The sequence below is a fragment of the Pan troglodytes genome, chromosome 10 (genome assembly GCF_028858775.2).
Source record: "Pan troglodytes isolate AG18354 chromosome 10, NHGRI_mPanTro3-v2.0_pri, whole genome shotgun sequence".
Lineage (NCBI taxonomy): Eukaryota > Metazoa > Chordata > Mammalia > Primates > Hominidae > Pan > Pan troglodytes.
Genome location: NC_072408.2, coordinates 10,155,513 through 10,173,706, shown reverse-complemented (window position 1 = coordinate 10,173,706; position 18,194 = coordinate 10,155,513). Strand labels below are relative to the sequence as shown.

The following is an 18,194-nucleotide window of genomic DNA, read 5'->3' as shown; positions in this document are numbered from 1 at the left end:
TGCCAAACCGTTTTCAGTCTGCTTCCCTGAGTCAGTGGCTTCCCTCCTGCCAAACAGAATTCCAACCCCAGTCCTGCCAGAGATCCACAGCCTGGCGCTTCCCCAGGCTTGGTCACGGTCTCTTAACCCCAGTATCCTTATATGTGAAGCAGGGACAGAAACATCTACCTATAACAACTAAATAAAACTAAGCATCCACCCAAATGTCCGTCGGCAGATGAACAGATAAACAGAATGTGGTCTATACAATGGAATATTACTCAGCCTTAAAAAGGAAGGAAACTCTGACCTAGGTTACAATACAGATAAACGTTGAGGACCTTGTGTTAAGTGAAATTAGCCAGTCACAAAAGGGCAAATGTTGTATGATTCCACTTATATGAGGTAACTAAAGGAGTCAGACCCATAAAGACAGAAAGCAGAACGGCAGTTGCCAGGGCTTGAGGGCGGGGAGGATGGCGAGAATAGGTAATTATTGTTTAAAAGGTAAAGAATTTCACTTTGAAATGAAATATTTCTGGCGATGGGTGGTAGTAATGGCTGTACATCAATGTGAATATATTTAATGCCATCAAATTATAAACTGAAAAACTATAATGATTAAAATGGAAAATGTTACGTATTTTTTAACACACACACACACACACACACACCCAAAAAGCAAGTCCTCAAAGCCCTTAAGCCCTTGGTCCCCAGGGGTGCTCAATTCCACAAATGTCTGTTGATTTAGTGCATTCTGGCGTCTCCACAGGGCCCTCCCAGACACCCACAGCGCCCTCCGCCCTTGCCCCTTGCTGGATGCCTCATGCACACTTACATTTTCCGGCCCACCTCTGCCTCTAAAGCACACAGACCTGCCCTGTGAAGGGTCCAGGACATACACCACAGCTCCCCAGCCAAGCCACCTGCCCTTCCCTACACTCCCCCTGCCCTTTCTCATTTCACACCTAAGCTACAATCTATACCCATCCCCTCCTCCACCAAAGCAGAGGAAAGAGCCTGGGGGGTTCCAGAGGCTGCGTCCCTCCTGGCTAAATGGCAACAACCTCTGCAAAGCACCCAACACCACACCAGGCACCCCCAGGTGCTCCACACACAGCTGTCTCCCCCATGATGCTTCCCCAGGCGCTAAAAGTAAGAAGCAAAACTTCACAAGTAGAAGTGGAAGGGACTTCACAGGAGTTCTGGCCAGTAAATATTTCAGGGGTTAGTTTCCCAGTGTCTTCCTTAAATGTATCCAGGTCACTCTTCTTCATCCCATTCTCCTGTCTGCTAGCTGCAATGTAACTCCTGGAGCTGAAGCAGCTGCTTGGGCCTTAAGGGAACATTCACAATGGAAGGCATGCTCATGAGCCACAAGACAGAAGCATCCTGGGTCCCTGAGAGCTTCATGGAGCAGAGCTGCCACACCTTCCCTGGACTACCTACCCTCCAGACATTTATAGGAGAGAGAAGGAAATTTCCCCTATGTAAGCCACTGTTATTTGGGATCTGCTAAAGACAAATTTTATCTTAACTGCCACAAACACATTCAAGTACTTTATTTAGAAATACAGATGCAAGGCCGGGCATGGTGGCTCACACCTGTAAAATCAGCTGGGCGTGGTGGCGCACGCCTGTAGACCCAACTACTTGGGAGGGTGAAGCAGAAGAATCACTTTAACCCACGGGGCGGAGGCTGCAGTGAGCCGAGATTGCTCCACTGCACTCCAGCCTGGGCGACAGAGCAAGACTCTGTCTCAAAAACAAAAGAAAAGAAAAGAAAAGCTGGGTGCGGTGGCTCACACCTGTAATCCCATCACTTTGGGAGGCCAAGGTGGGCGGATCACCTGAGGTCTGGAGTTCAAGACCAGCCTGACCAACATGGAAAAACCCTGTCTCTACTAAAAATACAAAATTAGCCAGGAGTGGTGGCACATGCCTGTAATCCAAGCTTACTCGGCAGGCTGAGGTGGGAGAATCGCTTGAACCCAGGAGGCAGAGGTAGCATTGAGCTGAGATTGCGCCCACTGCACTCTAGCCTGGGCAACAAGAGTTGCTCCATCTCAAAAAAAAAAAAGAGAGAGAAAGAAAAGAAAAAGGAAAAAATAAGCAACCATCAGAGCAAGAAGTGGTCAAAGCAGGGACAGTCTGGAGGGCCGACCCAGAAGTAAGGGCGACCCTGGGGAAGCCGAGCCAAGCAACCATCAGAGCAAGAAGTGGTCAAAGCAGGGACAGTCTGGAGGGCCAACCCAGAAGCAAGGGCGACCCTGGGGAAGCCGAGCCAAGCAACAATGGTGGGGGTGGCACCAGCGTTGGGTGTGGGGGAGAAATGAATGGAAACCCGTGGGGGTGGGCAGATGGTCTGGGGCCATCCTGTTGGAAGCCAGGAAGGGGCCCCGTTGTCACTGACTTCAGCCACTTAGAGACCCACTCAGGGCTCTCACTCCTGCCCCAAGACCGCTGTTTTGAGCTAGGATTCCTGAGGACTTTCCAACAGGAACAGAAGCCTGATCTGGGCCTTCCAACAGCCATTCCGTTTTTATTCTTGCTTCATTTTTTTTTTTTTTTTGAGACAGGGCCTCACTCTGGCACCCAGGCAGGAGTGCAACAGTGCAATCATGGCTCAATGCAGCCTTGACCTCTTGGCCTCAAGAGATCCTTCTGCCTCAGCCTCCCCAGTAGCTGGCACTACAGGCTAGCACCACCAAACCCGGGTAATTTTTTTTATTTTTACTAGAGATGGTGTCTCGCTTTGTTGCCCAGGCTGGTTTCAAACTGCTGGCCTCAAGTGATCCTCCCACCTTGGCCTCCCAAAGTGCTAGAATCACAGGCTTGAGTGAGCCACCATGCCCAGCCCCTGCTTCATTTTTCCAGATGCCCCCTCTTCCATCCAAAAGTCATCGTGGCCCCATGCCAACTGCTTGGTCCTTCCCATGCAGTGCTGAACAGTTTCCATTGTGTTCTGCAACCCCAGCCACTCACAAAGATCAAGCCGTTTCTGGTGACCCTCTGCTGGGTTGGGGGGGGCCTTTCCTAGGGGAGTGGTCTCCAGCACTCTGCCTCTCCTAGGAGCTCTCCAGGCTGCCTTGCAGAGCAGGTATCTGTGAGCTCACATTACCCTCACCCCAGATGACAGGCTGGGACTAGACCCGTCTAACCCACACCAGGCACACAGAAGGCTTGGCATCTGTTTGTTGCATGAATGAGTGAGTGAATGAGGGAAAGAGGGGATGAGTGAGCATCCTTCACAGCCAAGGTGGGCAGCCTGCTGGTCAGGCACCTGCTGGGGTACAGCTTGTGGGGTGCTCCCCACCTGCTCTGGGGGGATGTTCTACCCCACCCAGATTCGCCTTTTCCAAGATTCCCACTCCCACCTCTGCTCACCGCCAGGGGCCCCACCCTCCACACCCCCTCACAGGCTTCTCCTCAGATGCCCCCATCCCTTGGGAGCCCAGGAGGGAAGAAAGCAGTGTCCACCCGACAAAGCCCCAAGTGGTCATCCCCTTCCGTGGCCCGGCAGGAACCCCAAGGTTCTGGTGTCGGCCCCTTGCCTCAGCCTCAGGTACAGGGCTGAACCCGACGGGCTCCTTACCATACATCTTGCCCTCGTCCGACAGGATGATTTTGCGCCTGCCACAGGGCGGGTAGATGGCGAGGGCCTCCTGGAAACTCTGCTCAATGTCCGGGCTCCACACGCCCTCTGCGTCATTGTCGATGGGCTTGTCCAGTGCCTGACTGCCCCCAGAGACGGTGCTCCCCTCAGGGGAGGTGGGAGAGCTCCACTCGTTGGAGGTAATGGTGCCGGCCGTGCCCTCCAAGGCTCCGCTTGGAGGAGCGCTCGTTGGACCTGCGGGGACAGGAACCATAGCCCCGGTGAGCGGTGGAAGAACTGCGTGGGCCATGGGATGAAGGCACTCCGGGGAGTGCCAGAGCCCGAATCAGTTGCTCAGGAAGCAAAGCGTGAAGTGAAAGATCTGTGAGAATCAGGCCTGGGGTCTTGAACAGGTCCCTTCCCCTCTGGAGAGCTCATCTTCCCATCTGTCGAATGAGCACAATGACCTAGGCACTCCCTGATATCAAGGAACCCAGACAAGGGCTGAAAAGTAGGAGACAGGGATGCAGTGCCGGGGATGCACTGACATTAAATCGACCCTGGGCAAAAAGCATGCAAAATCCTGGGTACTGTTGGTGGGAATGCAAAATGGTACAGGCCGGGCGCTGTGGCTCACGCCTGTAATCCCAGCACTCTGGGAGGCTGAGGCAGGCAGATCACTTGAGGTCAGGAACTCGAGACCAGCCTGGCCAACATGGTGAAACCCCGTTTCTACTAAAAATACAGAAATTAGCCAGGTGTGGTGGCGGGCACCTGTAATCCCAGCTACTCGGGAGGCTCAGGCAGGAGAATCGCTTGAATCCGAGAAGCAGAGGTTGCAGTGAGCCGAGATCCCGCCACTACACTCCAGCCTGGGCGACAGAGCAAGACCATATGACCCAATATCTGGGTATATACCCAAACAAACTGAAAGCAGGGTCTCAAAGATATATGTGTACACTCATGCTCGCGGCAGCATTATTCACAAGAGTCAAAAGGTAGAAGCAAACCAAGTGTCCATCAATGGATGAATGGATGAACAAAATGTGGTGTATACCTACAGCGAAATAGGAGCTTTAAAAAGGAAGGCAACCGGGACACGTGCTGCAGCACAGACGGACCTTTAGGACATTATGCTGAGTGAAACACGCCAGTTACAAAACAACCCAAACACTGCATGATTCCGCTGACGAGGTATCTAAGCAGTCACATTAGGCCAGGCACAGTGGCTCATGCCTATACCCCCAGCACTTTGGGAGGCTGAGGCAGGAGGATCCCTTGAGCCCAGGAGTTTCAGACCAGTCTAGGCAATATAGGGAGACCCCATCTCTACAAAAAATTAATTAAAAAAAAATTAGCCAGGTGTGCTGGCTCGCACCTATAATCCCCGCTACTCTGGAGGGTGAGGGCAGAGAATCACTTAAGCCTGGGAAGTCAAGGCTGCAGTGAGCCATGATTGCGCCACTGCACTCCAGCCTGGGTGACAGAGCAAGGCTCTGTCTCAAAATAAATGAATACAATAAAATAAAAATAAAGTAGTCGGCAGGGTGCAGAGGCTCACACCTGTAATCCCAGCACTTAGGGAGGCTGAGGCAGGAGGATCATTTGAGTCCAGGAGTTAGCAAGACTTCATCTCTACTAAAAATTTTTTTTTTTTAATTTTCTTAAGTGGTCAAACAAATAGAAACAGAGTAGAATGGTGGTTACCAGGGGCTGGTGGGAGAAAGATACAGAGTTGTGACTTGACAGGTACAGAGTTTCGGTTTTGCACGATGAAGACGTTCTGGAGATCTGCTGCGCAGCATTGTGAATATACTTAACACTACCAACCTGCATACTTCAAGAGGGTTAGGATGGTACATTTTGTGGTCTTTTTTGCCACAATGAAAAATTTTTAAAAATGCATATACAATATAATGTAGGTCACTATTCTCCTGTTCCCTTCCCAACTCAGGCTCTTTCTAAAAGAAACAGTCTGGGCAGCTCCTCACACACTGGAGCAACGGCAGGATTGACTTTCTGGTGCCTCTGGAGGCTCATGGTCACAACCCCACCTTCCCCTAACATGAGACAAATCCAGTGACCTCTTGGCTCCAACCATCCAAGCTGTAAGCTTCCAAACATAGTTCTCAGGGGTTTGTGAAGGAGCAGGACATACCAGTAATCTTAAGGCAGTTTTTGGGTTATGAGTACCAGCTGGGAACCACGTACCTCCCACAGCCCTCCCAGAGCCCCCAACTTCTCCCCATCCCAGCCACCGAGTCCACTTGTAAAGGAGGACCTCACCCCGTCACACACATTGCCCGTCCCTTCTCCCCCACTAGCCTTGAGGAGCAATGCAGCCCAGCAGCCCAAACCCAGGCTGGGGGTCTAAACCCCTGAGTTCGACCACTTCCACCTCGGATCCTCTGAAGTGGGACCTCCCAGAGCATTCCTTGCTTATCATTCCCCTCCATACCCTCAAACCCCTCATCTCCCACCCATGGCCTGTGAGAAGGACAATTTCCTTCCCGGAGAGGCACTGTGAGGGAGGGGGTGAGGATCGAGGGAAGGGAGGGGCATAAGTGTGGGAGGCACATCCCAGGAGGAGAGGTCAAAAGGAGCTTGGCAAAGCAGCTGGCACAGACATGCAGTGGGAAAGAGGTTAGAGCCACTGACACGTAAAGCAGGAACCGGCCGGGCGCAGTGGCTCACGCCTGTAATCCCAGCACTTTGGGAGGCCGAGGCGGGTGGATCATCTGAGGTCAGGAGTTCGAGACCACCCTGGCCAACATGGCGAAACCCCGCCTCTACTAAAAATAAAAAAATTAGCCGGGCATGGTGGCGGGTGCCTGTAATCCCAGCTACTCAGGAGGCCGAGGCCAGAGAATCACTTGAACCCGGGAGGCAGAGGTTGCAGTGGGCCAAGATGGTGCCACTACACTCCAGCCTGGGCGACAGAGCGAGACTCTGCCTCAAAAAAAAAAGCAGAAAGCCCCCCCCAACCCCCGCCACCAGGAAACCTAAGCAGCTCCTTCAGCTTGCTGAAAAGGGCACTGAGGCCCAGAGGGCTAAGGACATGCCCCAGGTCGTGCAGTGAGGCCAAGGTGCAGATCAAGGTCTTGTTCTCAGCCCTTCAGAGTCACTGGCCTTTTTAGTGTAACAAGTGTTGCCGGTTGTCTCTGTGGCTGTTAAAGTAAGTTTTCATGAGAGTTTGGGGGCAGAGTCGCTTTATCGGGAATAAACTAGCTTATTCTCTTACCAGAAATTCTGGTCTTGATTCTATCCTGAACATGAAAACATTTTTCCATACTTCCAAAACAAACTTATTTTTTTTCTGTGGGGGGACGGAGTCTTGCTCGTTCACTCAGGCTGGTGGGCAGTGGTGCAGTCTCGGCTCACTGTAACCTCCGCCTCCCAAGTTCAAGCAATTCTCCCACCTCAGCCTACTGAGTAGCTGGGATTACAGGCACACATCACCACACCCAGCTGATTTTTGTATTTTTAGTAGAGACGGGGTTTCGCCACGTTGGCCAGGCTGGTCTCAAATTCCTGACCTCAGGTGATCCATCCACCTCGGCCTCCCAAAGTGCTGAAATCACAGGCGTGAGCCATCATGCCCAGCCCAAAACAAACTACTTAAAAGAGTTGTCAACTTTAATTTCTGGCAATATAGTAGATAAGATGATTTTAAACTCTCACTCTATAAATAAATTTAGAAACGACTGAGCAAAGCTCCCTTAGTAATGAGGAAGCTGGTTTTTTATTTTTCGTCACTTAAATTTTTATATTTTTTTATTTTTTAGAGACAGGGTCTTGCTCTGTTGCCCAGGCTGAAGTGCACTGGCAAGATCATAGCTTAGTACAGCACTAAACTCATGGGTTCAAGAGATCCTCCTGCCTCAACCTCCTGAGTAGCTGGGACTCTAGTCACGCACCACCATGCCCGGCTAATTATTTATTTACTGTAGAGATTACGTATTTACTGTAGAGGTCTCACTACGTTGCCTAGGCTGGTCTTGAACTTCCAGCCTCAAGCAGTTCTCCCTCCTTGGCCTCCCATGGAGTGAGCCACCATGCCCGGCCACAACTGGGTTTTTTTTTTTTTTTTTTTTTTTTTTTGAGATGGAGTCTCGCTCTGTCGCCAGGCTGGAGTGCAGTGGCACAATCCCAGCTCACTGCAACCTCTGCCTCCTGGGTTCAAGCGATTCTCCTGCCTCAGCCTCCCAAGTAGCTGGGACTACAGGCGTGCGCCACTATGCCCCACTAATTTCTGTACTTTTAATAGAGACGGGGTTTCACCATGTTGGCCAGGATGGTCTTGATCTCTTGACCTTGTGATTCGCCCGCCTCAGCCTCCCAAAGAGCTGGGATGACAGGCATGTGCCACGGCGCCCGGCCACAATCGGGTTTTAATGGCTGCTCAGAGATGAGACCTTAGACCTGAGAGATGCAGAGAAGCTGAAACTGGGAACTATACCTAAATCCTCAGAGAACCAGTAGAACACTGACAAAATATGACAGCGAAGATTCTCTGGGCCAGGCGAAGCGACTCATGCCTGTAATCCCAGTACTTTGGGAGGCCGAGGCAGACGGATCACTTGAGGTCAGCTGTTCAAGACCAGTCTGGCCAACATGGCAAAACCTCATCTCTACTAAAAATACACAAATTAGCTTGGCATGGTGGCACACGCCTGTAATCCCAGCCACTCGGGAGGCTGAAGCAAGAGAATGACTTGTACCTGGGAGGCAGAGTTGCAGTGAGCTGAGATCACGCCACTGCACTCCAGCCTAGGCAAGAGACTCCATCTCAAAAAAAAAAAAAAAAAAAAAATTCTCTGTCTTAGCCTAAATTGTAGATATAAAAAATAATTCTTAAAAAAAAGAATTTGTAACCAAGGGCCTACCCTTTAATGGATTTGAAATTTGAATTTTATATCACTTAGTAACTTCTAGCCAATTCTTAAAAATAAACAGTGGTCCCAGGCTGAAAATCTCTGAAGAGATTATGTTTAAATGATTATTGACCTAAATAAGGAATTGTAAATATGGGAAAGAACAAGATATTATCAAAACTACAAAGTAGGCTGGAAAAAGAACTACATCAAACATTTAAAAATAAACATTGTAGTCATTGAAATTAAAAACTCAATGGTTGGGATTAACAACTTAGATAAAGCTAGATAAAGAAGTAACAATCTGGAAGACAGAGCTGAGGAAATTACCCAGATGTATTTTTTAAATGACAGTAAAGAGCAAGGAGAACAGAATAAGGCAATTCAACATCAGAATTCCAGAAAAAGAGAACATAGAAAATAAATAAAGTAGAGCAACATTTGAAGAGATAACAGCAGGCAATTTTCCAGATTAATAGAAGAGATGACTCCAATAATTCAGGAACCATGCTGAATCCTAACCAGGATAAATTCAAATAAAAGGAACACATAACATAGGGACACTGCAGAATACCCAAAACAGAGATCTTAAAAGCATGGAGAGGTAAAAAGGGCAGATTATCTAGAAAGTAAGGACTATTAAACTGATATTGAACTTCTTGGTCTGGTGTGATGGGTCATGCCTGTAATCCCAGCACTTTGGGAGGCCAAGGCAGGTGGATCGCTTGAGGCCAGGAGTTTGAGACCAGCCTGGGCAACATAGTGAGACCCCTGTCTCTACTAAAAATACAAAAATTAGCTGGGCGTGGTGGTGGGCGCCTGTCATCCCAGCTACTTGGGAGGCTGAGGCATGAGAATCACTTGAACCCAGGAGGTAGAGGTTGCGGTGAGCCCATATTGCACCATTGCACTCCAGCCTGGGCGATAGAAGGAGATTCTGTTTCAAAAACAATAATAACAACAAACTGATAGCAAACTTCGTAACAGTAACACTAGAAGACTCAATATAACATCACCAAATTGTTAAAAGAAACTATCTGTTAATCTTGAATTTAAAACCCAAACAAAAAATCATTCAAGAGTGAAGATTAAATAGAGGCATTTTTAGACAAAAATAATAGAGAATTTACCAATCTAAGAGCCTCACTGAGAAAAACAGGGCTGGGCATGGTGGCTCATACCTATAATCTCAGCACTTTGGGAGGCCGAGAGGCAGGAGGGTTGCTTGAAGCCAGGAGATCCCACAGGGTGGGGGCTCGGTTCCACAGGACTGCCTCCCGACTTCCCATGCCCATCCCATGCCCTGGGTTGTTTTACCTGTGCTTCTGACCCACCAGCTATAGATGGGGTTCCTAGAACCCTCTCCTTAAGATCAATTAACCTGCCACAGTAGCTCACAGAACTCAGAGAAACACTATCTACCTTTACCAGCTTATTCTAAAGGATCTCACAAAGGATAGAGACGCATAGGGCAAGGCACGTGGGACGGTTCGAGAAGCTTCCATGTTCTCTCCTGGGTACGCCACCCTTCAGGTCCCTCCACCTGTTCAGCTTTCTGGAAGCTCCTCGAACACAGTCCTTCTAGGTGTCTATGGTGGCTTCATTACATAGGCATGACTGATTAAACCATTGGCCACTGGTGATCAACTTGACCTTCAGCCCCTCTCGCCTCCCTGAGGTTGGAGGGTGTGGCTGAAAGTTCCACCCCTCTAATCCTGCCCTTTGTCTTTCTGGAGTCTGGTCCCATCCTGAAGCTACCTAGGGACTGCAAGCCCTAAATCGACTCATTAGCATACAAAAAGACACATCGTTTTGAAGATTGCAAGGATTTTAGGAGTTGTATGGCAGGAAACTGAATGAAGTCCCAATATATCTTTTTTTTTTTTTTTTGAGCTTTTTTTGCCCAGGCTGGAGTGCAGTGGCGCAATCTCGGCTCACTACAACCTCTGCCTCCTAGGTTCAAGCGATTCTCCTGCCTCAGCCTCCCGAGTAGCTGGGATTATAGGCACCCGCCACCTCACCCGGCTAATTTTTGCATTTGTATTTTTAGTAGGGACGGGGTTTCGCCATGTTGGCTAGGCTGGTCTGGAACTCCTGACCTCAGGTGATCCACCCGCCTCAGCCTCCCAAAGTGCTGGGATTACAGACCTGAACCACAGCGCCAGACCCCTAGTATGTATTTCACAGTGTCATAATACCTAAATAAATGGAGAGAAACTGTGTTCATGAATGGGAAAACAATATTATGAAGATGTTGAATCTCTCCAAATAAATCATAAATTCAATGAAATTGTGATTTTTTATTTTATTTTTATTTTTTTGAGATGGAGTTTTGTTCTGTCACCCAGGCTGGAGTACAGTGGCGTGATCTCAGCTCACTGCAACCTCCACCTCCCAGGCTCAAGTGATTCTCCTGCCTCAGCCTCCCAAGTAGCTGGGATTACAGGCACGTGCCACCATCACACCTGGCTAATTTTTATATTTTTAGTAGAGACAGGGTTTCACCATGTTGGCCAGGCTGGTCTTGAACTCCTGACCTCAAGTGATCCTCCTCCTCAGCCTCCCAAAGTGCTGGGATTACAGGTGTGAGCCACCGTGCCCGGCCCTGAAATTGTGATTTTAAAAAATTCCACACAGTTTTCCACAAAGCTTAACAAGCTGATTCCAGGCTGGGCACAGTGGCTCAGGCCTGTAATCCCAGCACTTTGGGAGGCTGAGGCCGGCGGATCACGAGGTCAGGAGATCGAGACCACGGTGAAACCCCGTCTGTACTAAAAATACAAAACATTAGCCGGGCATGGTGGCGGGCGCCTGTAGTCCCAGCTACTCGGGAGGCTGAGTCAGAAGAATGGCGTGAACCCAGGAGGCGGAGCTTGCAGTGAGCTGAGATCGCGCCACTGCAGTCCCACCTGGGTGAAAGAGTGAGACTCCGTCTCAAAAAAACAAAAAAACCAACCAAACAAACAAAAAAACAAGCTGATTCTGAAAACACATAGAAGCAGCAGGAGGAGTCTCCAGTCTTCCAAGTCGGCTCCAGGCTTCCTTTCTCCATATTCCCTGGGCTCCATATTTCACCAGACTCATTCTATAAAGATGTGTCCCTGGGTTCTGACCTGACCTCTTCTTTTTAAACCCTAAACAGACTCCTGGGGGGATCCCCACCCAAGGCTTGCATTCCCACTATATTGGTTTAATCCCCAAATCTGTGTATCTTTCCTGAGGTGAAGGTCCTCACAGAAACTGCCTACCAGGCATCTCTAATCAATCTCCAGAGCTCCTCAAACTCAACATGCCCAAAACCAAGTGTTCAGCTTGTCCCCAAATCCTGTTCACCTCCTCGGCTCTCTCTCAGGAAATGAACCACTATCCACACAGAGACCAGAAAGCTAGGAACGCGGTCATGCACTGCATAACAAAATTTCAGTCAGCCCCAAACGTTCATTCAAAGGGGGTCCCATAAGATGATAATGGAGCTGAAAACTTCCTGTTGCCTAGTGATATCAGAGCCATCCTACCATGGCAGTGCCACACATTCCTCACGTGTCTGGTGGCACTGGTGTAAAACAAACCTACTGTGCTTCCTGTTGTGTAAGTCTAGCACACACAATTATGTACAGTACACAATCCTTGACAATAAATGACTGTGTTACTGGTTAACTATTTACTATACTATACTTTTTATCGTCTCTTTTTATTATATCTATTTTTTTATTTTTTTTTTATTTTTTGAGACAGAGTCTCACTCTGTCACCCAGGCTGGAGTGCAGTGGTGCAGTATCAGCTCACTGCACCTTCTGCTTCCTGAGGTCAAGCAATTCTCGTGACTCGGCCTCCCGAGTAGCTGGGATTACAGGCACATACCACCACGCCCGGCTAATTTTTTGTATTTTTAGTGGAGACGGGGTTTCACCATGTTGGCCAGGCTGGTCTCGAACTCCTGACCTCTGGTGATTGGCCCGTCTCAACCTCCCAAAGGACTGGGATTGCAGGCGTGAGCCACCGCGCCCAGCCTTTATCATCATTTTAGAGTGTACTCCTTCTACTTGTAAAAAAAAAATTACTGTAAAACAGCCTCAGGCAGGCCCTTCGGGAGGCATTCCAGAAAAAGACACTGTTACCCTGGGAGATGATATCTCCATGCGAGTTACTGCCCCAAACGCTTTCCAGTGGGGCAGGACATGCAGGTGGAAGACAGTGATACTGACGACCCTGACGCTGTGCAGGCCTAATGTGTGCGTTTGTCTCTGTTTTTATTATTTTTTTTAGTTTTTATTTTTTTGAGATGGAGTGTTGCTCTTGTTGCCCAGGCTGGAGTGCAGTGACGCGATCTCAGCTCACTGCAACCTCTGCCTCCCGGGTTCAAGCAATTCTCTGCCTCAGCCTCCCAAGTAGCTGGGATTACAGGCAACCGCCGCCATGCCTGGCTAATTTTTTGTATTTTTTTAGTAGAGACAGGGTTTCGCCCTGTTGGCCAGGCTGGTCTTGAACTCCTGACCTCGTGATCCACCCACCTCGGCCTCCCAAAGTGCTGGGATTACAGGCGTGAGCCACCACGCCCGGCTGGTATGTCTCTGTTTTTAACGACAAAGTTAAAAAGTAAAAAAACAGGTGAAGTAGGTGGATCACGAGGTCAGGAGCTCGAGGCCACCCTGGCCAATATGCTGAAACCCCGTCTCTACTAAAAATACAAAAATTAGCCAGGCATGATGGTGCGCACCTATAATCCCAGCTACTAGGGAGGCTGAGGCAGGAGAACCGCTTAAACCCGGGAGGCGGAGGTTGCAGTGAGCCGAGATCGTGCCACTACACTCCAGCCTGGGGGACAGAATGAGACTCCGTCTCAAAAAAAAAAAAAAAAAAAAAAAAAGATTTTGTAAACAGAAGAAGGCTTATAGAATAAAGATATAAATTAAGAAAATATTTTTGTACAGCTGTGCAATGTGTTTGCGTTTTTGGGTTTTTTTTTTTTTTTTTTTTTTTTTTTTGAGACAGAGTCTCGCTCTGTCACCCAGGCTGCAGTGCAGTGGCACAATCTCGGCTCACTCAAGCTCCACCTCCCGGGCTCATGCCATTCTCCTGCCTCAGCCTCCTGAGCAGCTGGGACTACAGGTGCCTGTCACCACGACTGGCTAGTTTTTTTTGTATTTTTAGTAGAGACGGGGTTTCACCATGTTAGCCAGGATGGTCTCGACCTCCTGACCTCGTGATCCGCCCGCCTCGGCCTCCCAAAGTGCTGGGATTACAGGCGTGAGGTGTTTGCGTTTTAAAGTGTTATTATAAAAGAATCAAAAAATTAAGAAGTTTATAAAGTAAAAAAGTTACAGAAAGCCAAGTTAATATATTCTTGAAGAAAAATCATTTTAAATACATTTAGTATAGCCTAAGTATCTGTTTTTATAAAGTCTACAGTAGTATCAGTAATGTCCTAGTGTAGAGTAGTGTACAGTCAAGCCTACAGTAGCGTACATTCAGTCACCATTCACTCACTGACTCACCCAGAGCAGCTTCCAGTCCTGCAAGCTCCATTCATGGTGTACCCCATACAGGTGTGCCATTTGTTATCTTTTATATTTTATTTTCACTGTACCTTTTCTATGTTTAGGAATGTTGAGATATACAAATACTAACAGTTACAGTTACCACTGTGTTATAGTTGCCTATAGAACTGAGTATAGCCACATGCTGTACAGATTTATAGCCCAGAAGCAATAGGTTGTACCACACAGCCCGGGTGTGTCGTAGGCTATACCATCTAGGTTTGTGTAAGGATGCTCTATTATGGTTGCACAAGGATGAAATCGCCAAGAGACACATTTCTCAGGAGGCATCCCCTTCGTGAAGCAGCACATGACTGTTTGGACTTTTCCCTCTTATTAATATCTCCCACATCTAACTAATGACCACATCCTGCCTTTCTGTCGCCTACATGTCTCCTGAATCTACTCTATCTCACAGCCCTAATCCAAGCTTCCAGCGATGCACATCTGGATGACGGGTGCAACCCCATTCAGGCTCCATAATCTCTTCACCCCAGCCTGAGTGATTTTTCTAAAATGCAAACCTGATCACATGATTCTGCTACCTAAAAATTTTGAATGCCTTTTCTTTGTTCTTAAGATAACACTACACACTCCATGATGGGATTTTCTAGCGCTTGCATCTGCTGATCCCTGCTCTCCGGCCATACCTTCCGCACACAGGCACCACCTTCTTTGAACCCACCTCCAAGCCCCAAACTCAGCCATCCAAATCACCCTCCAACATGCTAGGCTCTTTCTCCACTCCTGGTGGAGGTGCTGCTACCTGAAACTTCCCTTCCATTCCTTGTTCACCGGACCAACCCTTGCTCAGCCTTAAGATCCAGCCGTATGTCACTCCCCCTGGGAAGATGACTCCAACCTTAGCAGATTCCTGCCTTTCCATATCCAGCCCCCATCTCCCAGTAAGGACTGGTCTCCACCACACTTTAGACACCATGGGGACAGGGACAGCTGTCTTCCTCTGTAAGTCCTCAGCACGCTGCACAGAGCTGATGAACACAGAATGAACAAACGAAGGCATATTTGTTAAGTGTTATTGTGGAATAATGATTTCTCTGTGGGGAGAACAGATTGCTCTGTGCTTAGTTTTGGGAAACAAAAGAAACCTCAGGAAATGTCTGGATTTTGGCATACCAGAAAAAGAGCTTGAATTGTGCACAAATCCCTTTGGGGCTTATTTTGGAGGCTTGTAGAATGGAAGTGTGATGTATGGGAAGCAAGAGCCTGGCTTTGGTTCCAGTTCTACCACCAACTACACAACCACAGACAAACCACCTCATTTTTCTGGGCCTCATTTTGCTCATCTGTAAAACAAGAAGGATGCCCTCATTGGGATCCAGGGTCCTTTCTGTGCTAGCAGTATCTGTGGTTCACACTCCCTCCCCAGATCCCAGAAGTCTCCAGTGGCCTCTAGAAGTACCTTGCAGACTTTCACGTGTGGCTCTGCTCAGAAGGCTGGGGAACTGATCCATCCCAGAAGGCTGTCCCGCAGGAGAGATGACATAGTGAGATGTCATCTAGTGTAGGGCCTGACACAGTCAGTGCTCATAAGAGCTATTTCTTATTGTCTTCATTGTTATTAAGCCATAAACAATGCCAAGTAGAAAGTCTGAAGCCCTAATGCCTAATATTAATACTTAATTAATCATTTTAATACCTGAGGCCTCTTAAGTCCTGGTTGTAGCCTAGATTTTCTTCTGGACCTGACACTAAGTACAGATGGATGCCCTGAGTCAGGTAGACGGTGCGGTGGAGACCAGGATGTCAGGAGATGGAAAGGAGGGCCGCCACCTCCCTTACCCCACCTGACCCCTTCTATGGTCTCTGGGCCCCGCTCCTCCTCAGAATTCCCCTTCCTTCACCCAAGCTGAGCTGGACTGGCCTGGTGAAGTGAGCACCATCAGTCCCTGCAGAAGTTGGGCCTAGGGCAGCCCAGCAGAACACACACCTGGGGAGAACCAAAGACTCCTAATGCCAGACCCTGCCCCACGAGTGGGGTTTTCTGAGGACCTGCACTCCATGTCCCTAGGATTGGGTCTGTCCCAGGAAAAGCAGGGCAGCAGGTCATCCAAGGCCCTGGGCCACAGGGTTTGTTACCGAAATGGAGTTGCTCCCAGCCCCACGTGTCCCTGGTGCTCTAGGTTCACAGCCGTCACTGGCGAGCTTCTCCTATCTGCCCGCGGCCCACATCCCGGGGCTGGCAGCTGCCTCCCGCCACCAGGCAAACCTCCCACGCACCGCCCTGCCCTGTGGCTCATGGAATGGGGTAAGCCAGCACCAGCCTCCTCCTCCTTCCCCAAGTGCTCCACAGTGACCCAGGAGGGCCTGCCAGGGGAGAGCCGGAGGCGGGGGACAGATGGCATCGTGGAGCTGGGCCATGCGCTGTGAACAGAAGAGTAAAAATAATCCCTGACTTGGTTCTCAGGGCCCAGCCCAGGAGCCTCTACTCTGCCTCAGCCCCAACCAAAAGCTACAGGGTAGCCCCCAGGGCAACCCCAGAAGACAGCAGGTTGCTCCATCCTAGGGCCCACAGGTGCTAATTACTCAGGAATTTCCAGAAGGATCAGGAATGTATGGGCTTTTATTAAGATCTCCCTAATACTCAGAACAGTAAGCTCCTCCCAAAACACTTTCAGGACAGGAAGGGAATCAGGATGCTAAGTTCCAAATGGAGAGGCCAAGCCTCAGGGAGGGCAAAGGACCTGCCCCGAGAAAAGGCAGAACCAGACCCCAGGCCAACCTGACGTCCTCTCCCCAGTCCGATCCATCTCAAGCTCCCAGAGCCCTCCTTTCAGAGCCTTCTGCAGCCACTGTGATCCCTAAGCCCCTCACAACTCCTCCAGCCTCTAGAGCTGAGACAGATAATTCAGAAGAAAACACCCTGATTTTGGGGGTCACTGGGCTTCATCTCTCAAAATAAGAAATGGAGAAGTCTCTTCATTTTAAGAGAAATCATCTCTTAAAATGAGACGGGAAAGAGGAGCAGCAGACCCCAGCCTTCTTCCAGGCGCATCCCCACTACCCTCCAGCACCCCTGGGCTTCTCACCATCTCCTGAGCCCCAAGTCTGTTCATACTGCTTCCCTGCTTAGGGTGGGCCTCAGTACTAATTTAATTCCTGCCAACAGTCCATCAACTAACTCTTTACTTAAAGTACCTGTTCTTGGACTTAACTCTAGAGAAAAGGGTCCAGACCCTCATGGGGCTCAGACTTCAGATGGGGATGGGAGACTAGACAGACATGCAAACAGGTAAGTGCTATGGAGAGTCAGAGGCTTGGGTGGAGGTAGGTACAGGGCACAAGCGAGTGCAGTGAGAGGCCCCCTCCACCCTGAAGGGTTCCCTGAGCCCCAGTTCCCAGAGGCCCCTGAGCTGCTACACTGATTGCCTGAATGTGCCGTGCTACTCTGGCCAGTCAGTTGTCTGCTGTCTTCCACGCTAACTAAGCTTGGAAACTCAGGAGCTGGGAGACAAAGGGAGGAGGCCAGGGGACCTGGGCAGGAAAGAACCTATCCTGCAGGTAGTGCCGGGTGGGCTGTGCTGCCTCCTCACACAGTGCAAGCCCCTGTGCACTGGGCAGGCGACCCTGCAGGACGGATACAGGCAGCCCAGCACTTGTGAGAGGGCTGAGTGTCAAAGAGGTGCCCAGGACACCGAGGAACACACGTTTTACTACTTTAACACTAGGAGGTGCCAGTTTCAAATGCCCACTCTGCATCAGGCACTGGGCAAAGCACTTGACTACATCTTCCTCCAATCCTGCCCCCATCCCCTTGAGGTAGCTGCACTGCCCCATTTGGCAGGTGAAGATGCTGAGGCTCCTAAGGTGAAGTGCTGTGTCCCAGCCCAAAGCCAGTAAGAGACAAGGCTCAGACTGCGGCTCTGAAGCCCTTCCCCACTGCAAGCTGCCTCCTGCCCATCATGATGCTGCTTTTTTTTTGAGATGGAGTTTCGCTCTTGACCTCAGATATCTGCCCGCCTTGCCCTCCCAAACTGCTGGGATTACAGGCGTGAGTCACTGCGCCTGGCCATGATGCTTCTTTGACCTATTTTGCCAACTTTTTTTTTTTTTAATTGAGACAGAGTCTTGCTCTGTCACCCAGGCTGGAGTACGGTGGAGCGATATGGACTCACTGCAATCTCAGCCTCCTAGGTTCAAGAGATTCTCCTGCCTCAGCCTCCTGAGTAGCTGGAATTACAGGCATGT

General features: G+C 49.5%; 1 protein-coding gene across 4 annotated transcripts in view; it reads right to left on the bottom strand.

Annotated features, from left to right (window-relative positions):
• The window catches only part of TEAD4 (TEA domain transcription factor 4), an 86,237-nt gene that overhangs the window by 46,447 nt on the left and 21,596 nt on the right, over positions 1–18,194 (bottom strand). For 3 of the 4 annotated variants that reach the window (XM_508934.8, XM_054663010.2, XM_054663013.2), the window contains one exon: positions 3,575–3,829. The exons of the other annotated variant lie outside the window; for it this stretch is intronic. In XM_508934.8, coding sequence (XP_508934.4) covers positions 3,575–3,581 — 7 coding nt within the window. In that variant the 5' untranslated portion in view covers positions 3,582–3,829. The remainder of the gene's footprint in view (positions 1–3,574; positions 3,830–18,194) is intronic. 4 annotated transcript variants of the gene reach the window in all.